Source organism: Phasianus colchicus, chromosome 33 (genome assembly GCF_987193195.1).
Source record: "Phasianus colchicus chromosome 33, bPhaCol1.hap1.1, whole genome shotgun sequence".
Lineage (NCBI taxonomy): Eukaryota > Metazoa > Chordata > Aves > Galliformes > Phasianidae > Phasianus > Phasianus colchicus.
Window position 1 is genome coordinate 3,338,062 of NC_143468.1, and position 23,527 is coordinate 3,361,588.

The following is a 23,527-nucleotide window of genomic DNA, read 5'->3' on the forward strand; positions in this document are numbered from 1 at the left end:
GTGTATGGGATGTATATGGGATTTTGAGGTGCTGTTCGCATGGGGTGGGTCTGTGTGTGATGGCAGCATTGGCTGCAGGTGGATGTATTGGACAGACTGGGAGGAGGACCCAAAGGACAGCAAGAGGGGCAAAATTGAGCGGGCCTGGATGGACGGCTCCAACCGCAACGTCTTCATCACCTCCAAAACCGTGCTGTGGCCTAACGGTCTCAGCCTGGACATCCCAGCCAAGATCCTCTACTGGGTGGATGCTTTCTACGATCGCATCGAGATGGTTTACCTCAATGGCACCGAGCGGAAGGTGGGTTGGTGCCCATAGGTTCCCTGATGGCCTCGGGCTTGGCTCGCCTTCTGCCCATCCTCATCCTGCTGCATGGCATTGCCCCACGGGCGCATCTGATTGCAGTCCTCTCCTTCCACACCTGCAGATCGTCTATGAGGGCCCGGAGCTGAACCATGCCTTTGGGCTGTGCCACTACAGCAGCTTCCTCTTCTGGACCGAGTACCGCAGTGGCAGCATCTACCGCCTGGACCAGAGCTCCAAGGCTGTCAGCCTGCTGCGCAACGAGCGCCCGCCCATCTTCGAGATCCGGATGTATGATGCTCAGCAGCAGCAAGGTGAGCAGTGCTGCACTGGGACCCATAGCTTGGGGGGGTGGTTGGGGGGGTCTGGAGGAGGGGCAGGCTGGGAGGCAGGGCTCTATTGAAGAGCTGTCTGCCTCTTGGTTATACCCTGGACACTCAGCTTTCCATCCCACATCCTTTCCACAACCTTCCCTCCTTTCCTCTCTCCTTTCTCCTCTCTCCCTCCTGGTCTTGCTGACTGGTTCAGCACCTGAATCACAGAATCACAGAATGGCTCGGGTTGGAAGGGACCTCAAGGATCACGAATCTCCAACCCCCTTGCTGCGTGCAGGGCCACCAACCTCCCATTTAATACTAGACCAGGCTGCCCAGGGCCCCATCCAACCTGGCCTTGAACACCTCCAGGGACGGGGCATCCACATCCCCTGGAAGTCCCCCAGTGCCCATTAATTGGGTTCTGCAGTTTTGTTCCAGCTGTGGAGCCCACTGGGGGTCCTGGGGAGCTGAGCCAGCAACCATCTGAGTGCTGAATCTTTTTCTGCTGCCCCTCTCTGTCCCCACAGTGGGCTCCAACAAATGCCGAGTCAACAATGGTGGATGCAGCAGCCTTTGCTTGGCCACGCCGCGGGGCCGGCAGTGCGCCTGCGCTGAGGATCAGATCCTGGGAGCAGATTCTGTCACCTGTGAGGGTATGGCTTCCCTGGGGGGTGGGGGGGGAAGTGGGGTTCTGCATCTCCATGCCGTGGGGCTGCATCCTGCCCTGCTGTGCTCACGACTGCAGTGTGTGTGGAAGCTGTGGGGCGGCCATGTGGGCGTTGGGGCACACGGGATCCTCGCTGCTGTCCCCGCTGCTGTCCCCACACCTCCTGGTTACAGCCATTCCCCTTCGTCTGCTTTTCCTTTGCAGCCAACCCCTCCTACATCCCCCCTCCTCAGTGCCAGCCCGGAGAGTTCGCCTGCAAGAACAACCGCTGCATCCAGGAGCGCTGGAAATGCGACGGGGACAACGACTGCCTGGACAACAGTGATGAGGCACCTGAGCTGTGCCGTGCGTAACCCCTCTGTGGTGAGATTGGAGGTCTGGGGGGGAAAACGGGTCGGTCCTGAGCGTGTCCTCCCCCCCGTTCCCCCACAGATCAGCATACCTGTCCCTCGGACCGCTTCAAGTGCAAGAACAACCGCTGCATCCCCAACCGCTGGCTGTGCGATGGTGATAATGACTGTGGGAACAACGAGGACGAGTCCAACTCCACCTGCTCGGGTGAGGAGCTCCGTGGGGGAGAGCTTTGGGCGCCTGGAGTTGGCTCCTTTCCCTGGGTGCTGCTGGCTGATGGTGCTCTATCTGTCTGTCTGTCTGTCTGACCTGTCCAGCCCGGACCTGCTCCCCCAACCAGTTCTCCTGCGCCAGCGGGCGCTGCATCCCCATCTCCTGGACGTGTGACCTGGATGATGACTGCGGGGACCGCTCGGATGAATCTGCATCATGTGGTGAGTGGGGGTCCCTCTGGGATGGGGGAGGGAGTTGTGGCTGTGCTGACTGTGCCTCTCCCTCCTCCACAGCCTACCCCACCTGCTTCCCCTTGACGCAGTTCACATGCAACAACGGCCGCTGCATAAACATCAACTGGCGCTGCGACAACGGTAAGGGGCTGGAAGGGGCATGCAGGGATGGTGAGATCAGACTTGGAGCTGGCATCTGTCTGCAGGGCACTCCTGCTGAGCACCAGAGCAGGGCAGGGAGGAGGTGTTGGCTGAGCTGCAGCGCTGAGACCCACGTTGCCTTGGCTGCGTGCGGCTGCAGGAGCAGCCTGGCAGGGCGCATTTCGTTTGCAAGTTGCCAAAACTCTGGGAAGGCAGCGAAGGGCTCAGCTCTGTGGTCAGGGCTGGGGAGAAGGGTTTGCCCCCAGGCCGCCCTTCTTCCCCACAGGTTCATTTCCCTCTTCCTACCAGCTCTGCATTGTTAGGGTTAATTAGTGGCTTCAGAGCAGGTGAGGCGTGCGCTGAGCCGCAGAGAGCGCTTGGTGTGTGCAGGGGATGAGCAGAGAGCTGTGAGGTGAAAGCTGCTCCCTGGAGCCCCCCCAGACCTCCTGGGTCAGCCCCCCCTGGAGCTGCTCCGCTGAGGGGCTGTGGGCTTCCTGTCTCCCGCCACCCAGGTGCAGCCAAGGGCAGGGGGCTGCAGTAACAGCAGGACCCCCCCAGCCCCAGCACCTCCACTGCTTCTGATCTCCCCTCCCTCAGCTCAGTGTGTCTGTGTGTCCCTGTCGGTGTGTCCATCCTTGTGCTGCTGTCTGTGTGTGTGCCGTGGCGTGGCGTTGTGTTTGTCATTGTGCCCACCCTCCTGTCTTGGTTGGTTCTGTGTTTCAGAAAAAGATTGTGGGGATGGCTCTGACGAAAAGAACTGTCCAAAACCTACCGGTTAGTGCATAGATCAACATGCACCGGCCCTTCCCCTGGCCCCCACACAACCCCCAAATCCTGCCCCCAAACCCAGAGTGCCGCAGCCCCCTCAGGCCGGCTCTTCAGATGCTGCAGCAGTGGCCCTCACAGCTTGGTGCGGTGCTCCCTATATGCAGTCTGTGGGGAAGCTCAGGCTACAGGGTCAGGGGGGTCTCCTGTGCTGCAGAAGTGAGGGCATAGCCCCCAGGGCTGCCCACCCCCCTCATGCTGAGGATCCCCGTACAGGGGAGGCAGAGAAGCTCAGCAGACATCAGCAGAGCAGAGCTGTGCAGTGCTGCCAACAAGCCTGGCAGCCACGTTACCGAGTACAGGGTGAAGTGATGGGGTGTTCTGCCAGTGCCACGGCATCATCAGAATCAAATTCCCATCACCCACTGGTGGCAGCTGGGGCTCCTTCCAGCTGGCATCCCCCCATGGCCATGCTGTGTCCTCACGGCTGCACCCCGTGCTCACCGTGCTGCCCACTACATTCCATTGGCGCTGGGTGCCCCCCAGCTCCCCCACCCCCGGCTACCCCCCCCAGGTCCATGGCTGATCTATGCAGTTTCTGTGTTCCGTTTCCTGCCGGTGCTGTGGCTGCGCTGGTGAGCATGTTGGGGGGTTGGGAGGGGACCAGAGGAGGGGAGGGAGCCGTGGGGCTCTCCATGCAGCCCAGCCACCCCTGCAGGGGTCCCTTTGCCAGCACCAGAAGGGCTGCCACCACCCTGTGTCCGTCCATCCGTCTGTCTGTCTGTCCATCTGTCTGTCTGTGTGCTCTGCCCAAACCCCGCTGTTCCCTGCTTCACCCCCCACCCCCCTCCCGCTGCCTCTGCCCAGCCCTCCTCAGCTCTGGGTGCTCTCTCAGTCCTTTACTCTCCTTTCTCCTCCCCCCCCCTCCAGACAACGACTGCGGGGATAACAGCGATGAGGCTGGCTGCAGCCACTCCTGCTCCAGCAATCAGTTCAAATGCAACAGCGGGCGCTGCATCCCCGTGCATTGGACGTGTGATGGGGACAACGACTGCGGGGATTACAGTGATGAGACTCACGCCAACTGCACCAACCAGGGTGAGCCCAGGGCTGGCCGAGCTGATTTCTGCTCCCGAATCCCTGCTCTGGGGGTGGGGGCAGTGGGGGATGGGTGGTAGAAACGGGGAGGTGGGCACAGCCAGGCAGAGAGATGGGTGCAGAGGAACAATCTCATGGTGTGGGCTCTGCTGCCCTCACGCAGGGAATCCTGCAGCCTCTGCCTCCCTCTGGGTGCCCCCATAGCTCCCATCCTCTCTGGCCCCACTGCTGCCCCTCTCCAACCTCCGCAGCCCCAGGTGCAGGCGCTGAGCTGTGTGCCCCCCCGCAGCCACGCGCCCACCCGGGGGCTGCCACACTGACGAGTTCCAGTGCCGCCTGGATGGGCTCTGCATCCCCATGCGCTGGCGCTGCGACGGTGACACCGACTGCATGGACTCCAGTGACGAGAAAAACTGCGAGGGGGTGACCCATGTCTGTGACCCCAACGTCAAATTTGGCTGCAAGAACTCAGGTGAGAGTGGGGCAGAGGGGAACCTCAGCGCCGTGTCCCACTGGGGTCACCCTAGGCTCGATATGGGGGGCACAGTGAATGCCATCCCTGGGTCTGAGCCCTCCTTCCTCCCTTCTGCAGCGCGTTGCATCAGTAAAGCGTGGGTCTGTGATGGCGACAGCGACTGCGAGGACAACTCGGACGAGGAGAACTGCGAGTCATTGGTGTGCAAACCGCCCTCGCACACCTGTGCCAACAACACCTCCATCTGCCTCCCCCCAGAGAAGCTCTGCGATGGATCTGACGACTGCGGGGACGGCTCTGATGAGGGCGAGCTGTGCGGTGAGTTGGGTGCTGGGCGTGGGGTGACCTGGCTGTGGGTGCAGGGATGGAGGTGACATGCACAGGGATGGAGCTGACTTGCACATCCGATCCCCTCCCCGCAGATCAGTGCTCTCTGAACAACGGTGGCTGCAGCCACAACTGCACTGTGGCCCCTGGGGAGGGCATCGTGTGCTCCTGTCCCCTGGGCATGGAGCTGGGAGCGGACAACAAGACCTGCCAGATCCAGAGCTACTGTGCCAAGCACCTCAAGTGCAGCCAGAAGTGCGAGCAGGACAAGTACAACGTCAAGTGCTCGTGCTATGAGGGCTGGATGCTGGAGCCCGATGGCGAGAGCTGTCGCAGCCTCGGTGGGTGCCGGGAGGGGTGTGAGGGTCTCGTGGCTTTGCCTCCTCTGGGTGGCATTGATCCTGCAGCACTGAGCAGGACCTGGGGGGATGGAAGGGCTCTGAGGCTTTGGGCTCCTGCTTTGTCGGCAGTGCCGAGAGTCTGCTGGCTGCTGTGGGACAGGGGGGATGTGGGGCAGAGCTGTCCCCCACTGAGGTCTGTCGGTCTCTCTGCTGTGTCCCCGCCCCCCTTCTGAGCTCTCCCTGTGTTCCCCAGACCCTTTCAAACCATTCATCATATTCTCCAACCGCCATGAGATCCGTCGTATCGATCTGCACCGCGGTGATTACAGCGTCCTGGTGCCCGGGCTGCGCAACACCATCGCCTTGGACTTCCACCTCAACCAGAGCTCTCTGTACTGGACTGATGTGGTGGAGGACAAGATCTACAGGGGCAAATTGCTGGAGAATGGGGGTGTGTAGTCCCGGGGTGCTGCAGGGGTCAGGATAGGGCCCTGGGAATGAAGGGCTCTGGTGCAGTGCCACAGCTTTGGTGGTGATCCCTTTCTGCTCTCCAAAGATGCTCATTATGTAGGAGTTAATTAGTGTTCTCAATGTTTCCCTAATAGTAATTGCAGCCCAGCAGCTGGGAGCACAAAGCCTGGGGCTCCGACTCGATTGTGCTTTCTGATGCCTGTAGTGCTGCAGAGGGGCAGGAAGGACTAGAGATGTGGGGCTGCATCCCCTGGGGTTCAGGTCCAGCTGTAGGAGGGTGTAAATCTCAGATGTGTCCCCACCACCTGCCCCCATTGAGCCGGGGGGACCAATTCAGGATGAGGGTGGGGTGAGTGTGGGGTTGGGCAGCCAGCCTCAGCCCCACTGCTCTGCACCCCACAGCTCTGACCAGCTTCGAAGTGGTGATCCAGTACGGGTTGGCCACCCCAGAGGGCCTGGCGGTGGATTGGATCGCCGGCAACATCTACTGGGTGGAGAGCAACCTGGACCAGATCGAGGTGGCCAAGCTGGACGGCACCATGCGCACAACGCTGCTGGCGGGGGACATCGAACACCCCCGGGCCATCGCCCTGGACCCCCGCTATGGGTGAGAGCAGCTCACCCTCCTTGGGACTGCGGGGGGAGCGCGGTGCTGCTGCATCCCCGCTGAGCTGCCCCATTGTTCCCATAGGATCCTTTTCTGGACGGATTGGGATGCCAGCCTGCCCCGTATCGAGGCCGCCTCCATGAGCGGTGCGGGCCGGCGCACCATCCACAAGGAGACGGGCTCTGGGGGGTGGCCCAACGGGCTCACCGTGGACTACCTGGAGAAGCGCATCCTCTGGATTGATGCCAGGTGGGTTCGTTCCCCCCTGCCCTGCAGCCCCACTGGGTGGTGCCCATCCCCACCCCCCCAACGCCTGCTGCACTGTTCTGCCATTTGTCTGCTGGGCTTTCAGTCTTTGCTCTGTATGGGGTGTTGGTGTCTGTGACACATTTCCAGCCTTTGCTTTGGGTTTTCTCTGCACTGGGGGCTGCGGTGTGCAACGCAGCTCAGTGCTGTGCGGGGCAGAGCAGCCACTCACACTCTGGGCTGCTGCTGTTGCATTGAATCTTGTTCTGTGCTGACTCTCACCCCTTGTCCCCATCTGTCGGGCACAGGTCGGATGCCATCTACTCAGCCCTGTACGATGGCACGGGGCACATTGAGGTGCTGCGGGGCCACGAGTACCTTTCACACCCCTTTGCTGTCACCCTCTATGGGGGGGAGGTGTACTGGACCGACTGGCGCACCAACACCTTGGCCAAGGCCAATAAATGGACGGGGCACAATGTGACAGTGGTGCAGAGGACCAACACGCAGCCCTTCGACCTGCAGGTGTACCACCCCTCCCGGCAGCCCCTGGGTGAGCCTCGGGGGTGTGGGGGGCACGTTGGAGATGGGGGTCCTTGTGTTTGTGTGACACCCCATCCTCTCCGCAGCGCCCAACCCCTGCGAAGCCAACGGAGGCAAAGGGCCGTGCTCCCACCTCTGCCTCATCAACTACAACCGCACGCTGTCCTGTGCCTGCCCCCACCTCATGAAGCTGGACAAGGACAACACCACGTGTTACGGTGCGGCTGCGGGCGCTGGGATGTGCTCAGCTCCCCCCCAGGGCTGAGGTCCCATCACAATCCCCTCTTCCCGCAGAGTTTAAGAAGTTCCTGCTGTACGCACGGCAGATGGAGATCCGGGGTGTGGACATCGACAACCCCTACTACAACTACATCATCTCCTTCACCGTCCCTGACATCGACAACGTCACCGTGGTGGATTACGACGCTGTGGAGCAGCGCATCTATTGGTCCGACGTGCGCACGCAGACCATCAAAAGAGCCTTCATCAATGGCACCGGCGTGGAGACTGTCGTGTCTGCGGGTGGGCGCAAAGGAGCTCTGCCCATGGGGCAGCCCGTGGCTCCTGCACGGCCCCGTGGAACCGAGCTGACCTCTGTCCCTCCCCGTTGCTTTTCAGACCTGCCGAACGCTCACGGCCTCTCTGTGGATTGGGTTTCCAGAAACCTCTTCTGGACCAGCTACGACACCAACAAGAAGCAGATCAATGTGGCGCGGCTGGATGGCTCCTTCAAGAACGCCGTGATCCAGGGGTTGGATAAACCCCACTGCCTGGTGGTGCACCCCCTCCATGGGTATGTGTGTGTTCTGGGAGCATCAAAGTGCCACAGTGGGCACACGTGAGAGTGCGGCTGACGCGGCACACGTGTGGTGCAGGGAACAGGTTGTGCACCACGTGCGTGTGGGAGGTGTGAGAGGGGGAGATGGGTGTGGGGTGGTGCTTGCGGGGTGTGCAAGAAGGAGCAGGCTGCATTCTGGTGTATGCATGCATGGAGCATGCGTGAGGAGCGGGGTGCCAACATGTGTGTCCCATGAGTGTGTGCACAAAGCTGCAGCAGCGTGCATGGAGCTTTGCAGGGCTGGGCTACAGGCATGACCCAGCTCCGTCCCCAGGAATGGAGCTGTCAGCCTGCACCTGTAGGTACTGCGTATAGGGTGCTGAGTTGGGTGCTGGGCTCTAGGCTGGGTGCTGGGTGCCTGGCTCTGGGCTGACACACACAGGTGTGTGCCATCTCTGTGGGGCTCAGCCTCCCTCCCAGCTCACCATTCCTTCACTGCAGGAAGCTCTACTGGACGGACGGGGACAACATCAGCGTGGCCAACATGGATGGCAGCAACCGCACGCTTCTCTTCACCAACCAGAAGGGCCCTGTTGGTATGGATGTCCTGCTGCATCGCCCCGACCTGGGGGCTCCCATCTGCTCTGCCAGCACCGCCCTCCCCTCCTGATGGTATCAATCCTTTTGACGCTGCTGCTCCCTCATCCCCAGGATTGGCCATTGATTACCCTGAGAGCAAACTGTACTGGATCAGCTCTGGCAATGGCACCATCAACAGATGCAACCTGGATGGCAGTGACCTGGAGGTGATCGTGGCAGTGAAGAGTCAGCTGAGCAAGGCAACCGCGCTGGCCATCATGGGTGAGAGCTGTGGGATGGGCTGCAGGGTCCTGGCCTTCCTCCTGGCCTGCTGCTGCTCCCTGAGAGAGTGGGCCCAGCCCTTCCCTCCACACCGTCGCCTTAAAGCTGTGTGGAGCCATGGCTCTGCTGCAGGGGGAGGAGGGGATGGGGAAAGCTGCTGCATGCTCCTGACCCTGCACGCAGGGGACAAGCTGTGGTGGGCTGACCAGGCCTCGGAGAGGATGGGGACCTGCAACAAGAAGGACGGGACAGAGGTGACGGTGCTGCGCAACAGCACCACGTTGGTGATGCACATGAAGGTGTATGATGAGAGTATCCAGCAGGGTGAGCGGCTGGTGGGGGCTGCATGAAGCGGGTGGTCCCCGGGGGGCACCCACCCTGCATCACCCCTCACCCTTCGCCTCCCCATCCAGCCGGGATAAACCCCTGCAGCGTGAACAACGGCGACTGTTCGCAGCTGTGCCTGCCCACCTCGGAGACCTCACGTTCCTGCATGTGCACCGCTGGCTACAGCCTGAAGAGTGGGCAGCAGTCCTGTGAAGGTGAGTGCTGCTGTGCCCACATCTGTGGGGCAGCACTGGGGCTCAGCGCTGCGTGGAAGGGGCGATGGAGAGTGTGGTGTTGGCTTTGGTCCCTGAGGTGCTGAAGTTGCTGTGCAGTCCCAGCCCTGCAGCTGTGAATGGTCTCTCCCAGCTGCTCCCAAAGCTCTGCTCCATTTGCCACCGTCATCCTTGGAGAAAAGAGAGCCCTCCCCCATGGTGTTCAGTGCCAGCACCTCTCAAAGGCTGTTTGTGTGCACAGTGTTCTGTCCTTTTGGCCGGCGCTGGCAGAGTTACGGCACCATCTGGGTCAGGGCAGGGATGGAATAACAACACTGCCCTGGCTGTGGTGCAGCACTCTGTGCCAGCACTCAGTTGGAGGTGGCAACGGGGGGGGCCCGGCTGTGTCTGTCTGTCTGTCTGTCTGTCCCGGACCCACAATGGAGTCAGTACCCCATAAGGAGCTCTGGGGGTCAGCGCTGCTGTGTGAGGCCCTGAGCTGGGGGATGCAGTGCAGACCTCACTGGGTGTAGCCCTGGTCACAGAGTGAAGCCAGGAGGGACTCTGCTTCCGTTCTTTGCTGCTGCCCCATGGTCAGAGGCCCCATCCCATCCCCAGCTGTGTCGATTCTCAGTTTAGAGTGTCTTCTGCCCTTCTTTTACCCACAGCCATCCCATCCTGGTTGTGTGAGGGCAGCTTTTCCCCTGTATGTTCACCCGCTTAGTCCGTGATCAGGCAGGGGTGTGAGCAAAGCAGAGGCATGAAGGACATCCGTCTGTTGGTGGGTGTCAGTCGGTGGGATGTGCCCAACACTGCCCTCACCATCCCCATGTGCTGCAGGCGTCGGCTCCTTCCTCCTCTACTCTGTCCATGAGGGGATCCGCGGCATTCCTTTGGACCCCAATGACAAATCAGACGCTCTCGTTCCGGTGTCGGGGACCTCTCTGGCTGTGGGGATCGACTTCCACGCAGGTGAGGTGTGGGCTGTGTTGCGGGGCTGTGGGTTGGGGAGGTCAGTGCAGCTCCTGTCTGATTGCACCCCCGGCCCCAACGGCGGTCAACGATGTGAGCCCTCTGCCTGCAGAGAATGACACCATCTACTGGGTGGACATGGGGCTGAGCACCATCAGCCGTGCCAAGAGGGATCAGACGTGGCGTGAGGATGTGGTCACCAATGGCATTGGGCGTGTGGAGGGCATCGCCGTGGATTGGATCGCGGGTGAGTGGGGTCTGTGTTGGTGGGGGGGGAGCTGCGAGGCAGTGGGGGGTGGGTGGATGCTCACAGATCCTCTGTGCAGGAAACATCTACTGGACAGATCAGGGCTTTGATGTCATCGAGGTGGCCAGGCTGAATGGATCCTTCCGCTACGTGGTCATCTCACAGGGCTTGGACAAACCGCGGGCCATCACTGTGCACCCAGAGAAGGGGTGAGGAAATGCATGTTGTCAGTGTCGTGGGGGGTGGGGGGAGCTGCTGCCTGGGGGATGGATTGAGGTCCTCCACCCCCAGCAGGAAGGTGCTGCCAAGGGGCCACATGGTCACATTGCTGTGTCCCCTGTAGGTATCTGTTCTGGACGGAGTGGGGGCAGTACCCCCGCATCGAGCGCTCGCGCCTGGATGGGACCGAGCGGATGGTGCTGGTGAATGTCAGCATCAGCTGGCCCAATGGGATTTCTGTTGACTATGAGGTGTGTGTCGGGAGGAGAGGACTGTGCATGGAGGGTCTGGTGCCTGTGGTGCTGGGAGCTGTGGGACCACTCAGACCCCTCTCCATCCACCCAGCAGCCCAGGGCTGTGCTTTGAGCCTCGAGATGGGGTGGAGGTGTGGGGCTTCCTTGGGGTCGGCGCTCTACCATTGCTGACTGGGATGGTTTGTCCTCTCCTCAGGATGGGAAACTGTACTGGTGTGATGCACGGACAGACAAGATTGAGCGGATAGACCTGGAGACGGGCGACAACCGTGAGGTGGTGCTGTCCAGCAACAACATGGACATGTTCTCCGTGTCAGTCTTTGAGGACTACATCTACTGGAGCGACAGGTGGGGTCCCCACAGCCAGCACTGCTGGGGAGGCTGGTGGGGATGGGGTTAGAGCAGAAAACCCTGATGGGTCCAAGCCACACAATGACCGGTTGCTCTTGTAGGACCCATGCAAATGGCTCCATTAAGAGAGGCAGCAAAGACAACGCGACTGAGTCGGTGTCCCTGCGGACGGGCATCGGCGTGCAGCTCAAGGATATCAAAGTCTTCAACCGTGCGCGGCAGAAGGGTCCGTCGGGGCTGAGTGCCTATGGGGCCGGGCGTGGGGTGGGGAGGGCACTGTCGGGATGCTGTGCTTTCAGGGCAGAGATCTGAGCACCTCTATCCACCCAGGCACCAACATCTGCGCTCAGAACAACGGTGACTGCCAGCAGCTGTGCCTGTTCCGTGGCGGGGGGCAGCGGACGTGTGCCTGCGCCCACGGGATGCTGGCCGAGGATGGCGTCAGCTGCCGTGACTATGATGGCTACCTGCTGTACTCAGAGCGCACCATCCTCAAGAGCATCCACCTGTCGGATGAGAACAACCTCAACGCTCCCATCAAACCCTTCGAGGATGCTGAGCACATGAAGAACGTCATCGCTTTGGCCTTCGATTACCGCTATGGCTCCAAAGGCAGCAACCGCATCTTCTACAGCGACATCCACTTCGGTAACATCCAGCAGATCAACGACGACGGCACGGGACGCAAAACCATCGTTGAGAGTGAGTGTCCTTTGGGGCTCAGACCCAACTCTTCTCAGCCCCCCCTTCCTCCCAAGCTCCCACGTGTGTTGCCTGAGTTTCCCTTTCCTTGGTTCACGTTGGAGTTGGCCTTGGGATCTCTGTGGGTCCCTCCCAGCACGGGATGTTCTGTGGCTCTTTGGTGTTTGGAGTGACGCTCGCTGAGCTCTGCTGGGAATTCTCAGCCTCCTCTGTGGCAGAGGCCTTGGATGTCAGGAGCAGTTGCAGTGCTCCCTCTGGCACAGAAAGCACATCACGAGGCTCAGCCGTGCACGTGGGTGTGCTTTGCTCCAGAAACACTGCAGTAGATTTGGGATCTGCTCTGTTCGCACTTCATGGCCAGGCAGAGCCGTGGGGGCTGAGCAGACCTTACCCAGCTCAGCCCTCACCTCCAGCCCTCGCTTTGCACTTGGTTGGTTTCCTTGGCTCCCACAGCTGTAGGAAGGACTGTGGCTGTTGCTCTGCATCACCAGGGAGAACCTCCAGCGAGGGTTATAAACGCTCTCACTAATGAGCGTATTTACATTTGGCACTTGAGGTGGCTTTTATTACTGAGACCAGGAGAGCAGGTTCCATCTCTCACGGCTGCTTCATTAAAGCTTTTGTTGATCATTAATGGGGAGGAGGGCTGGGTGTGCAGCTCTGGTTTCTGGCCGAGGAGCTGGAAGGAAGGATTTCCATGCTTTGCCCTCAGTGTGTCCCCTCAGACTCAGTTCTCTCATCCCTCAGAGCAGACCCCCCCTTAAGCTTTGGACCCAAACCTGCTCACCGCTTCCCATCCTCTCCCTGCAGACGTGGGCTCAGTGGAGGGCTTGGCATACCATCGTGGCTGGGACACACTGTACTGGACGAGCTACACCACCTCCACCATCACCAGGCACACCGTGGACCAGAGCCGCCTGGGGGCCTTTGAGAGGGAAACGGTGATCACCATGTCAGGGGACGACCACCCTCGTGCCTTCGTGCTTGATGAGTGCCAGAAGTGAGTGGAGGAGGGGTGTGTTGGGCCAACACATTGATGGCAGGGAGATGGGGATCGCAATGGCACTGTCCCCTTCCCTTCCCTTCCCTTCCCTTCCCTTCCCTTCCCTTCCCTTCCCTTCCCTTCCCTTCCCTTCCCTTCCCTTCCCTTCCCTTCCCTTCCCTTCCCTTCCAGCTTGATGTTTTGGACCAACTGGAACGAGCAGCACCCCAGCATCATGCGTGCCACCCTGTCCGGTGCCAACGTCCTCATCATCATCGACCAGGACATCCGCACACCCAACGGGTTGGCCATCGACCACAAGGCTGAGAAGATCTATTTCTCTGATGCCACACTGGACAAGATTGAGCGCTGTGAATACGATGGGTCCCATCGCTACGTGAGTAGGGGGAGGGGGGAAAAGTGGTTGTGTGGGCAGGCAGATGGGGGCAGGCTGTGCTTGGGGCAGACAGCGTTTGGGGCAGGCTGTGTTTGGGGCTGTCCCACAGCGGGGATGCTTCGTGTTTACGGCTTGCCAACGTCCTGCAGGTGATCCTGAAATCAGAGCCTGTGCACCCCTTTGGCTTGGCTGTTTATGGTGATTACATCTTCTGGACGGATTGGGTGCGCCGTGCTGTGCAGAGAGCCAACAAATATGTGGGCACTGACATGAAGCTGCTGCGTGTTGACATCCCCCAGCAGCCCATGGGCATCATTGCTGTGGCCAACGACACTGACAGCTGTAAGGATGCCCTGCAGAGAATGTCCAATCGTCCTTCCTTCCTGCCCTGCGGTTGTTCCTTGGGGACATCCCAATCTCTTGGGGACACTCAAGCTCTGTGCAGGCTGAAGAGAGAGAATTCACCCCATTTGTTCTCCTGCTGAGCTCTGGGGAGGATGGACACCCCCAACCCCACGCATCCCTCCATTGAAGTGCCTGGGGAGGATACTGTGCCTTCCCCACCCCCACCAGGAAGGACACAGGGAAAAAGCTGCTGAGTGTGCCTGCTCTCTGTCTCTCCTAGGTGAGCTGTCCCCGTGCAGGGTGAACAACGGCGGCTGCCAGGACCTGTGCCTGCTCACCCCCAAAGGACATGTCAACTGCTCGTGCCGTGGCGAGCGCGTGCTGCAGGAGGATTTCACCTGCAAAGGTGGAGGGGAGGTGGAAGCTGACAGCCGGCAGGAGGGGATGGAGGGGGTGGAGGAGAAGGGGCTCCGCTCCTCCCAGCAGCACTGACCCTCCTTTCACCCCTCCCAGCTCTGAACTCCACCTGCAATGTGCACGATGAGTTCGAGTGTGGCAATGGCGACTGCATCGACTTCAGCCGGACGTGTGACGGCGTGGTGCACTGCAAGGACAAGTCGGATGAGAAGCAGTCCTACTGCAGTAAGGTTCCTCCTCTTGCTGCTTTGCTCATCCCACGCGTGCACCCTGCTCAACCAGCAGGGCTCCTGGCTGCTGGCTGCCTGTTCACGTCCCTCTGCTGCTCTGCGTCCCTCTTTGCCCCCAGAGCTGGGAGCAGCCAGGCTGTGAGGTTGCAGAGCTGCCCTAATTATGGAGAATGGGACACCCTGAGCTGTCCCAGTAGGGTTTGCAGCACCCTCGTTCTGCAGCAGCCCTTGCTTTGCAGCTGGGGAGAATCTCTGCTGCAAAAAGCCGACCTTAAATCCAGGAATCCATTTCCTCACCCTGCTTGTGCAGTTTCTCCTCAGTTGAAGGGTCCCACGTCGCTGGCAAGCCCCCAACACTCACCCCCTCTCTCGCAGGCAGCCGCAAATGCAAGAAGGGTTTCCTGCACTGCATGAATGGGCGCTGCATCGCCAGCCGCTTCTGGTGCAACGGCGTGGACGACTGCGGGGACAACTCGGACGAAGTGCCATGCAACAGTAAGGGATGGCTGCCCGCCAGGGTGCTGTCAGCTGTCTGGGTTGGGGACAGAGGCATTGGGAAGGGGTTACCTTCAGCTCGACAGGAGGGCTGAGCGGAGAGTCAAGGTCTAAATTGGTTGTGCTGCGTGTGCGATGTGCTGCTGTCAAACACAGAGCGGGGAGGGAGAGCTCTGCAGGCACCATAGCAGCACTCAGAGCTGCCTGAAAGTCAGGGCTGGGGGAGCACGGGGTGATGGCAGCGTGCAGATTGGCTGCAGTGGGTGTGGAGGAGCAGCAGGGCGGCTGTGGGTGCCGGTACCCCCACCCAACCTCACCCAACCTCATTGCAGAAACCAGCTGTGCTGCCACTGAGTTCCGCTGCCGCGATGGGAGCTGCATTGGGAACTCGAGTCGTTGCAATCAGTTCATCGACTGCGAGGATGCTTCGGATGAAATGAACTGCAGTGAGTGTCCTTCATGCGTCCCACGTCCCCACCGCCCCCAGCCCCAAGCGCTGCGTGCTGGAGCTGTGGTCATCAGCTCACGCTGTGCCTCCTCGCAGCCGCCACTGACTGCAGCAGTTACTTCAAGCTGGGAGTGAAGGGCACCACGTTCCAGAAGTGTGAGCACACGTCCCTGTGCTATGCGCCCAGCTGGGTGTGCGATGGGGCCAACGACTGCGGAGATTACTCAGACGAGCGCAACTGCCCTGGTGAGAGCTCCCAGCGTGGAGCATGCATCACCTCTGAGCACACCTTCCTTTGGAGGGACCCGTATTCAGGCAAGGGGGGCCATACTGCTGTTCTCACAGCTGTTTTCTTCCCACCCCAGGTGGGAGAAAGCCCAAATGCCCAGCCAACTACTTTGCCTGCCCCAGCGGGCGCTGCATCCCCATGACATGGACCTGTGACAAGGAGGACGACTGCGAGAACGGAGAGGATGAGACGCACTGCAGTGAGCGGCAGGGTGGGGAGAGCATGGGGCATAGTGGGGGGAGAGAGCAGAGGGGCCCCTCCTCCGAGATCCCACAGCAAGGGAGCAGCCCCCAGTGCTCTTTGTGCTCTTATTCCACAAGCCTAGACCTCTCCCTGTGAGCAGAGCAGATCTATTTGCCCAGCACTTGTGTGTGCCCACGGTCACTTTAAGGGTGCTTGGTTGCAGCTCTTGGAGTTACTTTTTATGTTCCAACCTACCCCAAACAAACCTCAAACTGAAACCATCCCAGCTCCGTACCAGGTTCCCACATCACTCCTCCTCCCCAGCCGATGCAGGGCTGCTTCCCCAGCTCTGAGCTCCTCCTCTCCCCTCCCAGACAAGTTCTGCTACCCTGTGCAGTTCGAATGCAACAACCACCGCTGCATCTCCAAGCTGTGGGTGTGCGACGGGGCCGACGACTGCGGGGACGGCTCTGACGAGGACAGCCGCTGCCGTGAGTGCTGCAGCCCCACTTCTCCACCGCCACCTCCCCGCACCTCTCTGCCCTCCTGCATTCTGCACACACTGGAGCACGAGGCTCCTGGCCTGGAGCGCAGCCTCTCCATGAGTGGCTCTTCCCCGATTATCTCTTCTCCAGGGCTGACCACGTGCAGCACGGGGTCCTTCCAGTGCCCGGGTACCTACGTCTGTGTGCCGGAGCGCTGGCTCTGCGATGGGGACAAGGACTGCGCCGATGGGGCCGATGAGACCCTCGCTGCTGGCTGCTGTGAGTCCTCCAGGGGACTGGGGGGGGTTGGAGGGAGGGCATGGAGAGCAGGGACTGAGCACACTGCATCATCCCAGTGTACAACAACACCTGTGACGAGCGGGAGTTCATGTGTGGGAACCGTCAGTGCATTCCCAAACACTTCGTCTGTGACCACGATGACGACTGCGGCGACGGCTCTGACGAATCCCCAGAGTGTGGTGGGTGCTGGGGGGGGTTGGGTAAGTGGGGGGCTGGGTGAGTGAGCAGAGGGAGCGGCTGCAGGAGAGCACCCACCTTGCACACAGGCACTGCTCACTGTCTGGGGAGTCCAGAGGTGCCTGCAGAGCCCTCTTTGCCTGGTGGTCCCCAGGGGGCAGTGGGGGGGGGAGGATGGCCGTGCCAATGTTGTCTGTCATCCACAGAGTACCCCACCTGTGGCCCCCATGAATTCCGCTGTGCCAACGGCCGCTGCCTCAGCAACAGTCAGTGGGAGTGTGATGGAGAGTTTGATTGCCACGACCACTCGGATGAGGCACCCAAGAACCCGCGCTGCAGCAGCCCAGGTGCCCATGGGGCCACGTTTGGTGTGTCCGAGGTGTGGGGCTGCCCCACTGCTCACACTGACGGCTGCCTCTCACCCTGCTGCAGAGAGCAAATGCAACGATTCCTTCTTCATGTGCAAGAACGGGAAGTGCATCCCAGAGGCTCTGCTGTGCGACAACAACAATGACTGCGCCGATGGCTCCGATGAGCTCAACTGCTTCATCAATGAGTGCCTCAACAAGAAGCTGAGCGGCTGCTCCCAGGAGTGCGAGGACCTCAAAATTGGCTACAAGGTAGGGACCCTCTGGAGTGATGCTGCTGTGCATCCCAGACCTCATAACATGAGCACTGCTCCTGCTCTGTGCTGCAGCGTGCATGGTGCTCTCAGTCCATGCCTGCATGTGCAGCTCTCACCTCCTCCTGTCCGCATGCACCTACCTCTCCCATGGGTGCCCGGCCGTGTCTGACATCCCCAATGCCTCCTGCAGTGCAGATGCCGTCCTGGGTTCAGGCTGAAGGACGATGGGAAGACGTGCATCGACATTGATGAGTGCTCCACCACCTACCCCTGCAGCCAAAAGTGCATCAACACCCTGGGGAGCTACAAGTGCCTGTGCATAGAGGGCTACAAGCTCAAACCCGACAACCCCACCAGCTGTAAGGCTGTCACAGGTGAGTGGGGTTTGAGATGGGGGTGCTGCTGGTGCTGCAGCCCCTGGCAGTGCTCTGTGCCTGGTGCGGGGAGGACCCACAGGGCAGGTCCTGACCATCTTCTGATCCCTTCGTGCAGACGAGGAGCCCTTCCTCATCTTTGCCAACCGGTACTACCTGCGGAAGCTCAACCTGGATGGCTCCAACTACACTCTGCTCAAGCAGGTATGGGGCAGGAGGGGAGCACCAGCCTGTGGGGTGGGATCTGCAGCTGGGGGGGTAGGTCCAGCATGCACAAAACCTCCCGGCATGAGGGTCTGGGCTCCTGGCTTCCCATGCAGGCAGTGGGCTCCATGCAAATGAGCTCTCACTATGACAGTGCATGAGGTACTGTGCAAACAGCTCTTGTGTAGGGACCTTGACAGGTCAGGGTCTGCACAGCACTTGTGGGTGCTTTTCACTTCTTCACTGCAGGGACTGGAAGGGTTGCTGGGGGCTTGTGAAACCCCCCTAACCCTACACCAGCAGGTGAAACTCTTTGGCTGCTTCCTTCTTCCTCCCAGGGCCTGAACAACGCCGTGGCTCTGGATTTTGACTACCGGGAGCAAATGATCTATTGGACAGATGTCACCACGCAGGGCAGCATGATCCGTCGCATGCACATCAACGGCAGCAATGTCCAGGTGGGGGGCAGGGACAGCTGCTGTGTGCAGCTCGGAGGGGCTGCTGCCTGCCTGATCCTAATGTGTTGGTTTTTCTCTCTCTAGGTTCTGCACCGCACAGGGCTCAGCAACCCCGACGGGCTAGCAGTGGACTGGGTGGGGGGCAACCTGTACTGGTGTGACAAAGGCAGGGACACCATTGAAGTGTCGAAGCTGAACGGAGCGTACCGCACTGTGTTGGTGAACTCGGGGCTGCGTGAGCCCCGGGCACTGGTGGTGGATGTGCAGAATGGGTGAGAGCCTCTGGGATCTGCCTAGGATGGGGGCTGGTGGTCCTCTTGTGCTGGGAGGGATGATTCTACCCCCTGCCCTGCAGGACACCCAAGTGTGTGTGCTTTGGGCTGGCTCAGACCCACTCTGCTCTACAATTTCCTTCCCAGTTACCTGTACTGGACAGACTGGGGAGACCACTCACTGATTGGGAAGATTGGCATGGATGGCACTAACCGTAGCGTCATCGTTGACACCAAGATAACGTGGCCCAACGGCCTCACACTCGACTACATCAACAGTCGCATCTATTGGGCAGATGCCCGGGAGGACTACATTGAGTTTGCCAGCCTGGACGGCTCCAACAGGCACACAGGTGAGAGCTGTGCGGCCCTTCTGGGCCCAAGTGAGGTCCTGAGGTTCTGAGCTGGAGCCTGGGTTTGCGGTGGGATCCCCAGCTGCGAGTGCTGGCTCCCAGCAGAGCTGACCCTGCTGTTGAAGGCAGGCTGGGGGTCTGCAGGATGCCGCTTGCTGAGCAGCCCTCTCCCCCACGCAGTGCTGAGCCAGGACATCCCGCACATCTTTGCGCTTACCCTCTTTGAGGATTATATTTATTGGACCGACTGGGAGACCAAATCCATCAACCGAGCCCACAAGACCACGGGTGCCAACAAGACGCTGCTGATCAGCACTCTGCACCGCCCCATGGACATCCACATCTACCACCCATACCGGCAGCCCGATGGTGAGCTGGGGGTCTCTGAGGAGCAGTGCAGGAGGACCAGACTGGGCACACGATGCGAATAGAATCTGGGGCTGCCAGGCAGGGAGGAGGGGGGCACAAAGGCAGGTGCTGTGAGCGGGGACCTGCAGCTGGGGGACAACCCTGGGCCCTCCCCCTGGATCTGACACAGCTCTCTCCCTCTCACTTTCCCAGTTCCAAACCACCCCTGTAAGACCAACAACGCCGGCTGCAGCAACCTCTGCCTCCTGTCTCCGGGTGGGGGGCACAAGTGTGCGTGTCCCACTAACTTCTACTTGGGCAGCGATGGCAAGACCTGCGTCTCCAACTGCACGGCCAGCCAGGTAACACCCCATGTGCATGCACTGTTCCTGCACGGTTTTGCTGTGCTCCAGCATGCTGTGACTGTGCAAGCACCGGTGCAGGTGTTGTGCATTGGGCTGAGCTGCATGCATGACTTCTGGTGTGGCCAACACCTCCCTCCTGTGGCACTTCACAGCACGTACAGACTGTGGCTGTGGGGTGCAGCTTTGGAGGGATGCTGCCCTCCCCATAGCCCAGAGGTGGGACCCAGGGTTAGTGCAGGTCGGGGCACTGAGGTACCGGAGTGTTTGGGAAGAGACAGCACAGAGATCAGAGCCCTTTGCAGAGGGGGTTCCTTGGGGTCTCCCCTTCACATCTGGGGTCCCCTTCTGACTTGCCCTCATGGACTTGTTCTCGCTCTGTTGCAGTTTGTCTGCAAGAATGACAAATGCATCCCTTTCTGGTGGAAATGCGACACAGAGGACGACTGCGGGGACCGTTCAGATGAGCCCGAGGACTGCCGTGAGTGCTGTGCTGAAAGCTCTGCTGTTGCCCTGCCTAGGGGACAGCACTGGTGAAGAGGAGGGTCATCCCATTGGAGTTCAGTGCTGTGCTTTGTCTTCCCAGCCAGGACTGTTGCCCCATGGAAGTCAGCAGCCTTCTGCTGCCCCTTTGTAGCCAGCAGGAACCATTGTTCTGATTGCTGAGCCCTTGCTGAGGACCCCAAAGAGGGGAAGGAGGGAGGTTAAGGTTTGCCCTGGAAGTGTTCCCCAGAGCAGACGTTTCACCCTGTCTTCCTCTCCCCACAGCTGAGTTCAAGTGCAGACCAGGGCAGTTCCAGTGCTCCACCGGGATCTGCACCAACCCGGCCTTCATCTGTGATGGAGACAACGACTGCCAGGACAACTCGGACGAGGCCAACTGTGGTGGGTTCTCCCGTCTCCTTGCGGCCCTCAAACCCCAATGGGGCTCCAGCAGCCTCATAAAGTACCATTCCCATGGTGCCACCTCCTTGGCAGATATCCACGTGTGCCTGCCCAGTCAGTTCAAGTGCACCAACACCAACCGCTGCATCCCCGGGATCTTCCGCTGCAACGGTCAGGACAACTGTGGGGATGGAGAGGATGAGAAGGACTGCCGTAAGTGGGCTGGGATGGGGACAGTGTGGGAGTGAGAAGCTCTGTGTCTTCAGGTATTGCCTTTGCCTGCTCTCTGGGAATGGAGCTTTCTCCTTACCCTGCTCTGCTCAGAGCTTTGTCCCCCCACTGCCCTTACTGATACCGCTGTTTCCTGATAGAGCCTGAATCCTTGCATTCCTCAGAATGGCAAGTTTAATATTTTCTGTAGCTCTGCACTGAGCCTACTGCACAGCTGGGGGAGCTCATCTGTCCTTCTCCCTGCCTCCCTGGGCTGCCCAGAGGAGCAGACAGAGGAGCCTTCTGGGGCTTTGATCCCCTTCCCTCTTGTGCACATAGTCACCAAGCACACCTGCTGTGATGCCCAGAGCATCTGCAGGATGGATTTGGTGGGGTGGTATTGTGGGATGGGGGCTGGCAGAGCCCTGCCTGCCTGCTGCCTCTCCTGACTCTGCCTCCTCCTGCAGCGGAGGTGACGTGTGCCCCCAACCAGTTCCAGTGTGCCATCACCAAGCGCTGCATCCCCCGCGTTTGGGTGTGCGACCGCGACAACGACTGCGTGGATGGCTCTGACGAACCTGCCAACTGCAGTAAGAATCCTTCACAGGGAGGACTGGGGGGGGTCCGGCCGCTGGGGGGCTCTGCTGCAGCAGCAACGTGCGTGGGTCTGCCCATGGGAGCTGAGTCCCTGCTTGGTCCCTGTGCATCTGCCGATGTTGGAGGCTGCAGGCGGCGCGGCTCTGTCTGGGTCTGTGCTTTGGTGATGCTCTTCTGGATCCTACAGGGGAGCCCCAAGGAGAAGAGGCAGAGCACTGCTAATGCCCCTTCCCCATATTTATGTCCATTTATTTCTCCCCAGCACAAATGACGTGTGGTGTGGATGAGTTCCGCTGCAAGGACTCAGGAAGGTGCATCCCAGCACGCTGGAAGTGCGATGGGGAGGATGACTGCGGGGATGGATCCGATGAGCCCAAGGAGGAATGCGGTGAGTGAGGGCTGGGGCCGAGGAGGTGAGCCCTGAGGGTCTCCTGTGTTCTCCCATCCCCAAAGGCAGTGCTGCACTGGGTGCTGCGGGATGTCTGCTCCTTATCCTGAAGCCTCTTGGATGTGGGAGGGTGGTGAGCAGCTCTTCCTGCTGGCTTCTGCTTATACCTGCTGCGTGGGCGATGCTGATGCATGCCTGTCTCCATCCCTCCCAGACGAGCGCACCTGCGAGCCCTACCAGTTCCGCTGCAAGAACAACCGCTGTGTGCCGGGCCGCTGGCAGTGTGACTATGACAACGACTGCGGGGACAACTCGGACGAAGAGAGCTGCAGTACGTGCTGCCCTCCCACCTTCACTAACCCACAAGCTCAGAGCAGGGGGGCACGGCGGCTCCCCCATAGCCCTCCAGCTGCTCATGGCCCAACTCTGCATGGGGCGGGGAGCGTCAGGCCGGTTGGGGCTGATGCTTGGGAGCAGCACTCTGCCCTTGAGCAGAAGCTCCGCAGGTGTGGCTGATTGGTCCCACAAACTCCAGGAGCTCGTGGTTGCTCTGGGGAGAGGCCAGAAGTAGTGATAGATGAGAGGAATGGGCCAAAGCCCAGCACCTCGTGGGCAGCAGTGCCCTCCCAGCACCTGCACGGCTCACAGATGGCCCATGGCTGGTGATGGAGCAGGGCACGCTGCGGAGCAGTTCAGCTTTATGCCAGCTCCTTGCACTTTGGCTCCAGCTTGGCAGGCAGCGCCCTTCGAGGTGGTTTGGGTGAGGCTGTGTGAACGCATCACCTTCAGGAGGGGGCTGAGGTCTGTCTGGAACAAACTGGACCCAAGTCACAAACCTGGATGTGGACCAGGTGTGCAGGAGGATGGCTGGTTCGGAGAAGCAGCGGCAGAAGCTGCTGCCTCTTAACGAGCTGCCACTTGTTAGTGGAGCTGTGCCAGCACTGTCCTTTGGAGCAGCGTGGACTGGGATGGTGCGTGGCCAGTGTGATCCTTGGCGTGGTGGTGGTGGTGACCAGGACTCCTGTCCCCTCCCTGCTGCCCTGGAAAGGCACTGGGGCTGGCAGACAGCCCTGCAGATGCAGCCCCTCCTGTGCCAGCCCACTCGCCCACGCACCTCTGTCTCCCTGCAGCCTTCAGAGTGTGAATTTTTTCTTTTCTGTTGTTTTCATGTCGTGTTTTTGAGTTCGTGCCATTTCACTTCATCTTATGTTTTTTTCCATTTTCACACTGTCGTTATGGGGCGCTCAGAGGTAGGTTCCTGCCAAAATCTTTTAATTCCATGTACAGTCTCTTTAAAATAAATGAAGACATTAAGTTTCAAGTGAGGGCAGAGGGGTTGGGATCTGACCAACCCCGGTGGATTTGCAGAGCATCAGCAGCAGTGTCTCCTCCGCAGTCAGGATGGGTCCAGCCCTGCTCCCTGGCACCACCAGGGCCCACGCATGGCTCAGTCTTGGCCCCGAAACCTGTGACCCTCTGACACTCTGACTGTGCCCCCCCCTTTGCTCCCAAACGCCCCCTGTTGGCTTCTGCTCTCCCAGCGTTTGCCCGGTGCATCCTGCACCTCTGGGCGGGGGGCTCAGCCCCAGTCCCCAGCTCTGTGCCTGCGCTGTCCCCAGTGCTGTGGGATGCAAATGTCAGTCGGGCTGTGCTGTCTGCCCCAAGGCTGCCACTCTTGCTG

General features: G+C 60.2%; 1 protein-coding gene across 5 annotated transcripts in view; it reads left to right on the forward strand.

Annotated features, from left to right (window-relative positions):
• LRP1 (LDL receptor related protein 1) overlaps window positions 1-23,527 on the forward strand; it is a 59,221-nt gene that overhangs the window by 27,030 nt on the left and 8,664 nt on the right. For 2 of the 5 annotated variants that reach the window (XR_016460830.1, XM_031610078.2), the window contains exons 13-69: window positions 79-301; window positions 429-618; window positions 1,149-1,274; window positions 1,493-1,633; window positions 1,721-1,846; window positions 1,957-2,073; window positions 2,146-2,226; window positions 2,950-3,000; window positions 3,922-4,089; window positions 4,379-4,561; window positions 4,682-4,882; window positions 4,987-5,232; window positions 5,486-5,683; window positions 6,106-6,310; window positions 6,395-6,559; window positions 6,865-7,109; window positions 7,186-7,317; window positions 7,394-7,621; window positions 7,718-7,892; window positions 8,379-8,473; window positions 8,589-8,738; window positions 8,922-9,062; window positions 9,152-9,280; window positions 10,118-10,249; window positions 10,362-10,496; window positions 10,576-10,705; window positions 10,840-10,966; window positions 11,166-11,317; window positions 11,422-11,546; window positions 11,651-12,022; window positions 12,833-13,022; window positions 13,197-13,401; window positions 13,551-13,743; window positions 14,027-14,152; window positions 14,260-14,388; window positions 14,769-14,888; window positions 15,221-15,334; window positions 15,433-15,582; window positions 15,702-15,836; window positions 16,183-16,299; window positions 16,444-16,572; window positions 16,650-16,772; window positions 16,977-17,117; window positions 17,203-17,390; window positions 17,586-17,769; window positions 17,888-17,973; window positions 18,312-18,431; window positions 18,516-18,703; window positions 18,851-19,056; window positions 19,237-19,425; window positions 19,618-19,766; window positions 20,154-20,247; window positions 20,535-20,651; window positions 20,745-20,864; window positions 21,329-21,451; window positions 21,721-21,846; window positions 22,061-22,177. Coding sequence is in view for 4 of the 5 variants with exons in the window: in XM_031610078.2 (XP_031465938.1) it covers window positions 79-301; window positions 429-618; window positions 1,149-1,274; window positions 1,493-1,633; window positions 1,721-1,846; window positions 1,957-2,073; window positions 2,146-2,226; window positions 2,950-3,000; window positions 3,922-4,089; window positions 4,379-4,561; window positions 4,682-4,882; window positions 4,987-5,232; window positions 5,486-5,683; window positions 6,106-6,310; window positions 6,395-6,559; window positions 6,865-7,109; window positions 7,186-7,317; window positions 7,394-7,621; window positions 7,718-7,892; window positions 8,379-8,473; window positions 8,589-8,738; window positions 8,922-9,062; window positions 9,152-9,280; window positions 10,118-10,249; window positions 10,362-10,496; window positions 10,576-10,705; window positions 10,840-10,966; window positions 11,166-11,317; window positions 11,422-11,546; window positions 11,651-12,022; window positions 12,833-13,022; window positions 13,197-13,401; window positions 13,551-13,743; window positions 14,027-14,152; window positions 14,260-14,388; window positions 14,769-14,888; window positions 15,221-15,334; window positions 15,433-15,582; window positions 15,702-15,836; window positions 16,183-16,299; window positions 16,444-16,572; window positions 16,650-16,772; window positions 16,977-17,117; window positions 17,203-17,390; window positions 17,586-17,769; window positions 17,888-17,973; window positions 18,312-18,431; window positions 18,516-18,703; window positions 18,851-19,056; window positions 19,237-19,425; window positions 19,618-19,766; window positions 20,154-20,247; window positions 20,535-20,651; window positions 20,745-20,864; window positions 21,329-21,451; window positions 21,721-21,846; window positions 22,061-22,177 (8,768 nt within the window). In the remaining variant the exon portion in view is untranslated. The remainder of the gene's footprint in view (window positions 1-78; window positions 302-428; window positions 619-1,148; window positions 1,275-1,492; window positions 1,634-1,720; window positions 1,847-1,956; window positions 2,074-2,145; window positions 2,227-2,949; window positions 3,001-3,921; window positions 4,090-4,378; window positions 4,562-4,681; window positions 4,883-4,986; window positions 5,233-5,485; window positions 5,684-6,105; window positions 6,311-6,394; window positions 6,560-6,864; window positions 7,110-7,185; window positions 7,318-7,393; window positions 7,622-7,717; window positions 7,893-8,378; window positions 8,474-8,588; window positions 8,739-8,921; window positions 9,063-9,151; window positions 9,281-10,117; window positions 10,250-10,361; window positions 10,497-10,575; window positions 10,706-10,839; window positions 10,967-11,165; window positions 11,318-11,421; window positions 11,547-11,650; window positions 12,023-12,832; window positions 13,023-13,196; window positions 13,402-13,550; window positions 13,744-14,026; window positions 14,153-14,259; window positions 14,389-14,768; window positions 14,889-15,220; window positions 15,335-15,432; window positions 15,583-15,701; window positions 15,837-16,182; window positions 16,300-16,443; window positions 16,573-16,649; window positions 16,773-16,976; window positions 17,118-17,202; window positions 17,391-17,585; window positions 17,770-17,887; window positions 17,974-18,311; window positions 18,432-18,515; window positions 18,704-18,850; window positions 19,057-19,236; window positions 19,426-19,617; window positions 19,767-20,153; window positions 20,248-20,534; window positions 20,652-20,744; window positions 20,865-21,328; window positions 21,452-21,720; window positions 21,847-22,060; window positions 22,178-23,527) is intronic. The other 3 variants (XM_031610075.2, XM_090128502.1, XM_031610077.2) reach the window with 3 other exon arrangements.